The sequence below is a fragment of the Trichoderma reesei genome (assembly GCF_000167675.1).
Source record: "Trichoderma reesei QM6a unplaced genomic scaffold TRIREscaffold_13, whole genome shotgun sequence".
Lineage (NCBI taxonomy): Eukaryota > Fungi > Ascomycota > Sordariomycetes > Hypocreales > Hypocreaceae > Trichoderma > Trichoderma reesei.
The window spans coordinates 608,657-620,773 of NW_006711160.1; the positions used below are offsets into that span (position 1 = coordinate 608,657).

The 12,117-nt window shown below is 45.7% G+C and overlaps 1 protein-coding gene across 1 annotated transcript; it reads right to left on the reverse strand.

The window, feature by feature from the left end:
- Nucleotides 1-4,580: 4,580 nt before the first annotated feature.
- TRIREDRAFT_122590 (uncharacterized protein) lies at nt 4,581-6,498 on the reverse strand (the record flags this gene model as incomplete). Its single annotated transcript, XM_006966605.1, has 2 exons — nt 4,581-6,243; nt 6,290-6,498. The coding sequence occupies 2 exons, from the start codon at nt 6,496-6,498 to the stop codon at nt 5,550-5,552; spliced, it is 903 nt and encodes a 300-aa protein (XP_006966667.1). The 3' UTR covers nt 4,581-5,549.
- Between the last annotated feature and the right edge of the window lie 5,619 nt (nt 6,499-12,117).

Genomic DNA, 12,117 nt, shown 5'->3' on the forward strand with positions numbered 1-12,117 from the left:
TTGAATACGAACGAGGACAAGGCCAATCGGCCATCGTGCCTTGCAGTTCCCATTGAAAAAGGCTGCCACCAGTTCGGAGCTCTGAAACCAAACCACAAGGTCGGCACCGCCACCTCGGCGCAGCGGCAAAGCCAATACTAGCACGAACTGACAAGACGCATCGTGATCCCGCAACGGACCTTGAAAGGGGGGCGTGTGTGTGTCTATACACATCATCCTCCACGCTGGAAGCCCAAAAAGAAGCTTGGGCGGAGAAAAAAAAAAAAGAATCTCTTTCACAATCAATAAGGATATTTTAGGTTGTTCGTAGTTCCCGATGGCTTTGACCTTTACGGAGTACCTGGGTAAATAGCCAAGGGAAAAGCTATAATACTAGCCCGCTCCACGGGTTCCCCATCTCCAGCTGCTTCACCGCTTCATACGACACGCCCACGAAGACGCGCGAAATCTCATGGAAGGCCAAATGGAAAGATCCAAAGAAGGCTCACGGACCAGCAAGACGAGACAAGGGTATCCCGACATCGCTCAGCTCTCTCTCTCTCTCTCTCCACCAACCAAGCCCAAGCTGAGCTCAAAGGGAACAACAGCGCACACCCCCTGGCCGGCCATTGAACCATTCACATACATATTACATACTCTTTCGGTGTGGTGTCTCTAGTCCCTCCGAGCGGGTTAGGCTATGGCGGCCTCCCCGTGATGATAGCCTCGGCCATTGAAACCAAGAAGAAAAAAACGAAGAAGGAAAAAAAGCAAAAGGGGAGACGTCCATCGAATCTAGTAGTTATTTCCCTTTAAAACCCTCCCCCACATAATCCACACAACACCTTTTTCTGGTCAAATGTCCAGTTCACCAAAGCCCGTCCAATCCTAGCCTCTCATGTCTTTTTTTTTTTGTTCTCCGGGCAAAAATGTACCGGAGTCCGGAGCGTCCTCTAAACTTCAATCTCCGGACGCACGCACAAACACACACACACACATAACCATAGATCGCCGATCTCTCTCTTATTTTTTCCTCTTTACTATTTCATGTGGTGCGATTGTGTTATTCAAGGTCATGTCCGAAACATGGGTTGTCCTTTTTTTTTTTGCCCGGCCTCGCATACAAGCATCTTGGCTGCAACGGTATATCTCGGCTACGACACCTCGACTAATACCACCTACCTTTTACCTTTCATGCATTAATAATACCGTACTGTAGGTAGGTAGTATTCATCTATATATCGAAAGACTTTTTGTCCGAGTGTAGAGAAGAAAAAAAAAGTACGAAGCAGCAATTCGGTAGACGACAACAGGTCACGGAGAGAACGGCATAATGGCATCGTCTTGGCTCTCTTGGCATGGAATATGAAGTCTTGAGTGATTTATCCCACAATACCCCTTGTCTGCACCGTACATTACATACCTTACCTAGACTACCACTTTACAAACTGATACCTACGACCCCGTACTTGGACTCCAAGTAAATCAATCGTCGCCTTTTTCCGTTTCCCTTGCCCTTTGAGGGTTTTCATCCGGAGATGGACCAATGCCTAGATGTATTTACCTGTACACACGACTACCACTGCTATCTAGATAGTAGTGGTCCATTGAAAATTCAGCTCAGGTGGCATTCCGGAGGCGCAGCGGCTTCGAAATTAAATAAGGGATTGCTTATCAAGCCCTCCCTATTTACATAGCAGGCCCTCCCTATATGTGGCTTTTATAGCTAGAAGTCCAATCACAGCGCTGCCATATAAAATTAGCTATAACTACTATAGTTACATTTTTTTATTTATAAAATGCTATATATAAAAGAAATTATAAATTAAAGCTAGTAATACTATAAGATTAGCTATTCCTTAATATTATTATTTTACAGCTCTATCTTTTTATATTATAAAGGCATCTGCCTTAGCCCTAGCCTAAGCCTTATTTATTAAATCTTTAAAATCTAGGTTAATCTTACTAACCTACTTACCTAAGGCATCTATATTTAACCACTAAGACTCCTGCTCTTTAAAAGGAAGCTGCTAGCATTCTTAAATAAGAAGCTATAATATATTTTATAGTATTTCCTTAACTGCTAGCTTATAACTATTATCCTTAAAGTTATAGTCTTTAAGTTGCTAAACTAATTACTAATATAACCTCTGCATCTTTATACTAGGCTTATATATATTAAAGGTCTTAAAGAATTATAACCTAGTAGCAGTTATTAAAGGTATTATGCCTACAGCTGCAGCTGCAGCTAAGGTTATTATTACTAGCGCTATTAACAGCAGGGGTTACTGCTGCTATTACTAATACTAATAATTATCTCTTACCTTATTATCTTTAATAATAATAACTCTTTTAAAAAGACTAGGCTCTTATTTAGTTATTTTATTAGTCTTTATATTTAGACTTCCCTTTAAATAACCTTTTCCCTTAATAACTAGGGGTTTAAGCAGTATAAAGGAGGTTAGCCTATTACTAGCTAGGTAAGCTCTTTCCTAATGCTAAAATAAATTAATATCTTTAAGTTAAATTAGCTAATAATCCTAAAGCTGTTTAAATATAATATAATAGCAGGGGAGGCTATAAATTATCTTAAAAATATAAGGCCTGCAGCGCTTAGTAAAAGCTTATTTACCTAACCTCTTTAAGGTCTAGTGTTATATTTATATAAGATATAAAGCCTTTAGACTAACTTATTTATATATAGCAGCATAAAGCAGTTAATAGGATAAATTTAGTATTTTATTTATCCTATAGGCCTAAAGATTTAGAATATCTTATTATTAATTATGCTAAAATGTCTTAAGCTAATAAAAAACAGTTAAGAGATTACTATAGCTATTTATAATATATTTTTTTATTACTAAGTGCAAGGACTTAATAACTAATATTATTATATAGCTAAAATAACACTTTTAATTAACCTAGTAGTAGATAATCTTTTACTTTTATAAAAAAAGCTATATATTATAAATATAGTTAAGAGTATTTTTAAGGTAGGGCTTTTAACTAGGCTAGGCTATTATTATAGTTTAGAACCTAGTATTATATATATCTTTTAATAAACTTGCTATAAGGCTATTTTAAGACTTTAAAAATAACTAGAATTAAGCTGCCTACTTAGCTCTTTTTATAATTAAATTATATTAAGCTTTTAGGAAATAATGCTTTATCTTAGCTAGTATATTTAAATTAATATGCTACTAGTAAAGTATATATACAGCTATATTAGTAAAAGGGTAAACTTTTAAGGACTTTATTAAGGCAAGCTCTTAGTTTATAATAATAACCTATAGTCTAGGAATTTTAAACTTTTACAGTAAGCTATTAAAAATATTAATAGCCTACTTAAAGTATAGCTAGGCCTTACTAGTTATAAAAATAGCTATAACCTAAAAGGTCTTCTTAGTTAAAGTAATTTTATAAATATTAAAAAGTAGTATATTAAAGCAGTTAGTCTTATAAGTAAAGTTTATTAATAACACTAAGGAAAATTAGCTAAGGAGCTTAATAAAAGCCTTAAGATAAATAAAAAGCCTAGTAAGATAATTCTCTTAATTATAATAGTATTAATAATAGTAATTTCTATTATTATAAAGTTTATTAAAAAGCCACTATATTTTTAACTATTTACTAAGTTTAGCTTTATAATACTTTTAAATAATATTATAAATATTAAGCTAGGTTAATGCCTTAATATTAAGATAGCCTTTAAATTAAAGTTTATTAAGAATATATATAGGTTTAATACTAGTATTATATATAAAGATAATATTATCTTTTCTCTTTTAAATAGTAGTACTATAGTAGTAAGAGAAGGCTACCTGCAGAAGTATTTTATAATTATATTAATTAGTGTTATTATTATTAGAATCTTAGATATGCTATAGCCTGTTAAAGCCTTTAGTAATAATAAGCTTATAAGGGCAGCCTATTATTTAGGAGCTTGTCTTTTAGCAGTAAGACTTAGTAATAGTAATATTAGCCTGTAACTTAAACCTCCTTCCTTTACTATAGCAAAGCTTAACAGTCTTTTCCTTTATTTCTTAAATAATAAGGCTAAATCTAACTGCCTTACTTATAGCATTAACAGCAGCCCTAGCCTTTATGCTATTAGCAAATTACTAGCTAAAAAGCGACTTTATTATACTAACAGGTTATATATAAAATTAAATTGCAAGAAGCTTTAAGTTATAGGTAATAATAATATAGCTAATAGGCTGATATAGTTAATGCTAGTAAATAAAGAACTAATAAATATTATATATGTTAAAAAACCCTAGTAAAAGCCGGTATTAGGCATCCCTGCCAGTTAGTGTAATACCTAGCCACATAGGGAGGGCCTGCTATGCAAATAGGGAGGGCTTAATAAGCAATCCCTTAAACAAGCAGCAGACGGCAGCTGCGTAGCTGGCCACCATGCCGCCTCTCTTTGGTCTCTTGCTAATCAAACATTGCCCCATACCTGTCTCAAATTACAGGCGACACGTCACTTTGCCCATCGGACGATCACCCAACAAAGATCACACAGCACGCCCAAAGACAATGCCGTACAAAGCATTCACACAAAGCGGGGAAGACAAGTAGAGCGAGTAATGTAGATGGTAGTAGTACTAGCAGAAAATGCTAGGTTTCATTGTAGTAATGTCTATGACTGCCAGACAGGGCAAGATGGTGATAAGTTCTCAATCCCACATTTCAATCGTTATCTCTGCCCGTCGTATCCCAACCAAAAATCCAGAAAAACAGTAGAGTCGTCAACATCCCAGGGTATTCCGCGACGCACCCCCGAATGATCCTCAGTAGAGGTGATAGTAGTAGTACATGATTCCCTTCCAAATTCCCGTTGCCAGTAGATAGTCCCCCCACCGCCGCCGCCTTCCATAGACGTTGTTGATGCTGAACGCCAAGAGTGAAAACAGTAAGAGAAAGAAAGAGAAAGAGAAAAGGTAAAAGGTATCCGCAGATATTACAAAGATAGTAAGAAGAGTGTGTGTATGAGATGGCGCCACACACACAACACAAGCGAAGCCGATGATGGAAACAAAGGTGCAAGTACCCGCTCGAGCCAGCGAAGACGGTGCGGAGTGAAGAGAGGAGAGAGGTGATAACCGCGCAAGCCTGTCATGTGGCCAGGCGGTTTGAGAGAGCTGGTGGGGCGGTCTTCCTCGAGTGCTGGCGGCTATGACGGTGTCACTGTCGATTGATTCAGAAGAGCCGTTGAGAGCAGGGTTGGCGATTCGAGGTCGACACGCCCAAGAGACAGCCGAGCTCGGTGGGGGTGGGTGTCACCGCGTCTCGGCCATGGGGTTGAAGCAGATGACCCCCAAAGGAGGAGAAACTGTAGGAGATGCAGGTCCCCATGTCCCAAGCTCGGGGAAGAGGGAGCAGGCCGCATGAAGACTCATGCCATGCCCAGCCCCGCAGCGGTTTGGAAGAATGTGTGCTGTGTGTAGTAGCACGGAGTCGCAGCGCAAGTGGTGACGTGCAGCTCCGATCCGCTTCGCATGGCAGATTGATGCGCTCGGTTGGGGTGGAGAGGCATCGATTTGCCGCGCCATGGACCTTGGCGGTCAGAAGCCAAAGCCCGTTGTAAAGCCGTGTATCAGATCCGGGGAAACCATTGACGAAGAGGGACGCTCAGCCAAGTAGACGAGTAGCCGTTGTGTAGTAGATGTTTGATCCTCAGGGCGGCGGCTCTCATTTGGGCAGAGGAGGCAGAGGTCGGCTGGGCGGGGGGCCCGGGCAGGGAGGAAGGTGAGAAGGTCGCTGAGCAGGCATTGTGGTTGTTGTTGTTGTAGAAGCTGCGAAGCCTTGGATGTTGATGCGAGACGGCGGAAGAGGCGGCGTCTCGTGTAAGTGGTTGATCGGAGAGGGCGGGCGAGGCTGCGGTGCAGTTGGTGCAGAGGCAAGTTCAAAGAGGCAGATGCTTTGATAGAGAAGATGTTGCAAGTTGGTTGGTCTGGAGTCTGGACTGCAGAGGGCTGAAGCTGATGCTTGATGCTGAAGCTGAAGTTGATGCTGGTGATCTGGAGAGTAGACAGGCCGTGGGGAGAGGAGGGCAAATCGTCCTTATGTATTTCAGACGGGCAAAGGCAAATCTGACGAGCAAGAGGGCAGCTGGGCCAAGTACATCGTACCAGGGGCGTCCCAGCAGGCGTGCGATGCGCGGGAGGGGGCGTGCGCGGATCAGCGGTACGGGTGGAAGGTACGAGCGCCATCAGGCACGCGGGTACGTCGCTACTGGGTAGGGAAGGAAGGTACGACCTGGAAGTAGTATTACAGGCACCTTGTACCTGCTGCAGGTACGTACCTCCGCTCGGTTCTGTTGAGCGTCCCGTCCAAATCCATCAAATGACGGGCATGCATTGCTGCACATACGTCAGCCCAGTCTTGGGGGGGGGCCTGGCAGCCTGGGTACCAGCGGGGCTTGTACCTCGCCGACTCTCTCCCCCAAAAAGCCAGACCGCAAAATGGCACAGCACAGAGTCCAGCCCCCACCAGGCCCTTCCCGTGTGCCATCTGATGGGCGCTTCTCACAGCTGATGCGACCCTGGCTTGGTGACGCAGCGGCCAGCCCAGCGGGGGGAGGAGAGGAAATTGAAACAGGCCTTGTCGAGCCCTGATCCCTGATCCCTGGCGCAGGCACAGGCAACTGAACTGAATCAACTGGATGCAGGGAGGGCGGTGGGAGTTGGTCACTTTGATTCAAGACCGAGATAGCGTGCGAGAGAGAGAGAGAGAGAGAGAGAGGGTTCGCGGCGACGGTCTGGCCCGGGCTGTACGGAGTACCTAGGTAGCGACAAGCTCTCTCACCTCGAATATGCTCGTAGTAATAGTACTTGGAAGAACTGCGATGGACACGCCGGCGCCGTATCGGGAGATGGAGGTCCAAGTTTAGCAACCGTGGTCGGAAACGGTGAGCTCGGGTGGCTTCCATCTTGGGGCATTTTAGTCCTTGGTTTCCATCCTTTCAGGTACATACTAGACTATAGGTTCCTTCTGGCCTCGTTCCAGCGCCCGCCCACCGCAATCTGGCTTGCATTTGCCATCGCCTTCAGGTACCGCCCGCTGATGAGCTGTTGCTCCAACGAGAGTACCTAGGTACCTTATCAATACCGTACTATACCTACGTATGTACACACAGCATGTATCGACCGTCCACCTGTTGCGACCGTAATGGCAGATCATTGTCAGAAGTACCTGCACGCAGGAAGCCAAGCAGTAGCAGCAGCGGGTGGCAGTTACAATTGAAGCTCTCAACGTGGTACCTATGACATGCTAATATGCCCCCTTTCCGTTCCTTGGTCAGGCCATCGCGCCGTTCCCGTATCAGTGTTCGTTTCCCAAAATTAGAACGTTGAGACATGCCGAGACGCCTTCAACAAGCTACCTACAGCACCTACGGATCCCGACTCTGGCAAGCGCCCTTCTTTCGGACGAGTCGAACCGATAGGCAACGGACTAGCCGTGCCCTTCTCCGTATTCTGACCTGTCCATCTCTGTCTATGTATATACCTGCCTGGGGTCTCCCCCCCAAGGATCATACCTGTACGATACGATTACTAGTACTTGCTGCTTCCGTACCTGGAGATGCCCAGCATCCCAAAGCTTTCTCCTTTGCCCACTTCGCCGCCTCCGTTTTCCTGCTTGCCATCCATGGAAACCATCGACGCCTCGTTTCTCCTTAAACGGAGCGCCCAGACGCCCCTCGGCTCCACCGTATGGAAGCCTTCTGGAAGCCCGACCTTTTTCTAGCGCGGAAATCTGCCCCCCTGGTGTGGAGAAAGAGCGACCTTCGACTGCTGGCAGTAGCACGTTTCAGCACGTCTGCGGATTATTGGCAGGACCGCCTGTCTCGCTCGTCTCTCCTCATTTCTGGCTCAGTTGTCTCTCGAACCCTCGCGGTTCAGCCGGCGCAAGGACCAGCTTTTGACGGCATCTCAGGGCTGCGCAAAAATCGTGGGGCAACGCATCCAGAGGGCCACTTTCTGGAAATTAGATGTGCAAATATTGGCCCTTATCTCCCACAAATAGTACTAAATGATTGGATACCTTATGGTATTTAGCACAAATCGTTTGTTGATCCAGACAAGGGCAGCCACGCCGAAAACGAGGGCACTAGCACGCAGTAATAATTCAACTACTGTACAAAGTCGCATCGTGGCCTTTCCAGCCTTTCCCGACCATGCACAGCTGAGGCCGCGACGAACGGACGACACGACACGCAAGGCTACCTACTGTAGGCATGTACGTACAAGACAGGGGGGGTCCAAGCATTCGTCTCTCCGACACAGACAAGTCGATAATAGTAGCAGTATATGATTTTCTGTCGTGATTATTCGTCATTACTCATTATAGACATCATGCAGGTGTGCGTGTGATTCATTCGCCGTATTAGCCGGCGTAGCTCAACGTCTGCGAGTGCGACCTTGCCTGGCCTGACCGTTTCCCACCACACCGACCCAGGCACACAACACACACACAACACACGACACACGACACCGCATCATCGCCAATTCACACACGCACACAAAGAACGGCAATAGGTACTTGGTAACACGGCGGGAATAGCAACAGAATGAATGAAAAAACCAATGTGATCAGGTGCCTCCAATAGAAAGAAACCGCCCCAGCCTGGGCGGGTCTTGGCGCTCGTTGGCCCTCTTTCTCTTCCCCTTGTCCATTTGTCCAGTTCTTAGTAGAGCCTCTTTTGGGGCTTGTCCGACCCCCTGTCCGGCAATCCGATGCATATCTGCAACCTGGCCGGCCTTTTGGCCGTCTATTTTTTTTTCTCTCCGCTGACCGCCAGATTTGTTTCGCGTTCCAGGCGGTAAAAAAATACTTTTCTTTCTTGCTGCCAAGTATCAGGTAGTAGTTGTATCTAAGGTAGGTATGGAGTCGGGTAAGGTAGGGACCCGAGGGCTTGTCTGCATGAAAGAGCAGCCGATGTGGATTTCATGTGAGATGGCGCGACGCTACTTTCGTATGTACGAAAAGCGATGGAAGAAGCAGCAGCAGAAAGAAGACGAAGAAGACGAAGAAGAAGAAGGAAACATGTCATCTGGCGTCCGATCACGCCCCCCCTTGTACTTCAATGCCGCGGCACGTAGTAGCACCTTCGGTGTAATCTGTGTAGACGTGCCATATGGCGTCGGTGATACTCGTACGAGTACGACGTCAGAGAGTATACAAAGTGGTGAACTTGTCTTCGAAACGGATCTGCAGGGCTTTTCCACGCAAGACAGATCGAGATTCTGCGGGGGGTAGGCGGACAAACGTTGTCGACGTTGTGTCTTTTGCTTGACCTACGGTCAGCTGCCCCTTCTTCTGATACCGGATGTTTTACATCCCTGGCTGGGAGAAGGTGAAGGCATTGTGAAACGGCAAGACTGCGCTGCTATGTCCAAGGGCTGGCCTCTGTTCCTGTTGCTTTTGTTTCCCACAGAGTTGGCTAGCATTGATTAATGTTAATTGAAGCATCTCTATATGTTATTTACGTCTGCCTCGTATTCCAAAGAGTCTGTGCTGCGAGTGATGACTTCCACTACTATGTATGTACTAGTAACCGGATCAGAGGAGCTCCCCAAGCTACCTAGACAAGAGGACTAAAAACGGGTGCCTTGTTCTATTTTGCTTCCATCTACCCCATTGAAAAAAGTCCTGAACAGGACGCCCAAATTTCCAAAAGAGCAGCAAGCAACAAACGCCTTTGCCGAGAGAGAGAGAGGGGCAACGGATTATCCTACTCGATCTGGCGGGCATCACGACTCGAGTAATACTAACTCGTACACCCTCCGTTAGCTTCGCCCGCTGCCTCGCTCACCGCATTGCGGGAACGGTGCAGAGCCGAGACCACTTTCTCGGTCAGGCTGGGAACTGACGTGAACAATCGGCAATCTGGGGGGCCCTAGTTGGATGGGGAAGAAAATTTTCAGAGGGTGTGTGAGGAAGAGTGGGAAGAAATTCAGAAAAAAAGAAATGCGTGTAGCCGCCCGAGTCCTTGGTAACGAACGGCAAAGGTCGAGATGGTGATGTGTAATAATGTGCCCCCCACGGGTGTGCCCCGTTGGGTTGGGGTTTTTTTTTTTTTGCTCGTGACCGCCAAATCACGGCGGGTTCGTTAATAATAGGGTGCATGAATGAGATGGGACTTGGATTAGACGGTCAACAACACAAAGCATTTGATTTACAATTCATGTTCTCATTTTTTCTCTTCTCTCTCTTCCTGTTGGCCGATTCATGAGTGTGGACAAGGACATGCGGTGTCGAGAATTAAGACAGACAAATCGGATGTAGGACTGGGCACTTACACGTCGGTCGGAGTCACATGGGATTTGTTGCTACGATCTACATTGCAGTGCTGCAGTTGTTTTGCCGGGCCAGTAGAAAGCCATTGCACTCACACTCTTCACACATACTAGTATGTACGAACGCTGCAGCCTCATCTTCCCACGTTGTTGACAATTTTCACATGAAATATGGAACAGATACAGTAGATTGTAGCAGCTAGACTCTGTCCGCTTGGTGGCTGGCTCGTATAAGCAATGTCCCCCGGTCTCTTCTTACACTTGCTGTTTGTCTGTCTGTGAAAAAAGGTTGTTAGACAAAAGTGTTGTTGAGAGGGGAGATGTGTGTGCGACGGGGGGGGGCCTTAATGCCAGCGAACCCCTGCAACCAAACGAAAATCATCGTCATCGGGCTTCAAATAGTATGTGTAATAATGCATGTACAGGCTGGCTGGGCATGACTCACATGGTCGGTTTGATATGCGAGGTTGAGGCTGGCTGTCAGACATGGGCCCCTCCATCTATTGGTATCTTACTCGTTCAAGCGGAGTATCGTATGCATGGGGTGCAGAAGGTGAGGGCAAGGTGGCTCAAGGTGATTCAAGGTATGCCGCGTTAAGCCAGAGGACTCTTGAGAACCTACCCCGACAATATGACACCTCGATGCCAAGTTGTGAGGCGCAATGTGATGACTGCGGGGACATGTTTGGTGTTGACAGCGAGAACAGAGACGGCGAAATATTGATCATCTCCCACGAATTGTCCGGTCACTTGAAACGTGAACCCGCGATCCCATATCATCTTGTATTATACACATCAACATCTCCGATCACAGTCTCTCATCGACGCACGTCCCGTTCCATAAAAAAAAAAAAGAGGCCTCAACTTTTGATGCGTGGGGGGACCAGCGATGAAATCATAGGGGTCCTCTTTTCTTTTCTTTTTCCCTCTTCCCGCTCTTCTTTGCTTTTATTATGCCCAGCTCTGCATCTCACAGACCCTGGTGATTCTTCGAGCGGCATCCATTTTGCGGACTGTCTGTCCCAGGATCATCGTGAGCATGGTCTGTCTTGGGGCTAGCCTTGGATCACAGCCCGCGCTCCCTTGTGATTCTCGCTCTCTACTTTGGGTGTTTGTGCTTTTTTTTTCTTCTTCTTCTTCTTATGGAGTCTGGAGTAATCATATTAGCCTGGCCATCTCGCATTCTGCCGAGAACCTTGTCACATCCACCACGAGAAGTTGCCCCCATTTTAATTCCTCGAGACCCTGAACAACGAAAAGAAGAAGAAGAAAGAAAAAAAATACAAAACGTCATACGAAGTTATTAGCAGCTGGCAAACGGCGTCTTATCTGCCAAGAAAGACTCCACATCATATTTTACCTACTAGGTAGTACCTAAGTAGGTACCGTAGCTTACACACACCCCAGGGCAGAGACTTGAGCCTCCGGATATATCCGGGCCTATCCTTTGCCACAAGTTCGCCGATTCACAAGGAACAGGGCACAAAAAAATAACCAAAACTTCAGAGAGCATTAACAAATGGAAGAGGATTCGAAGCATTCTAGCTGGGAAAGCAAGGACCAGGCCTCGAGAGAAAGTGTCAAACATCAGAGTACCTAGTATGTAGGTACAAGAAGGTGAGAAGAAGACCGAGGCAGCAAACGTGCACGGGGCAAGGGACGGTCCATCCTCCGTTTTCTTTCTCTTTTTTTTTTTCTCTCTTCTCTCCCTACCGCCTCAACAACACAGGACGAAGGTGTGAAACCCCCCCGAAACTGACAGGGCTGTCGGTAATTCGGATAAGGCGTCATCTTTTTTCTTCTCGCCCTTCTGCTCTGTTGTCTGAGCCAC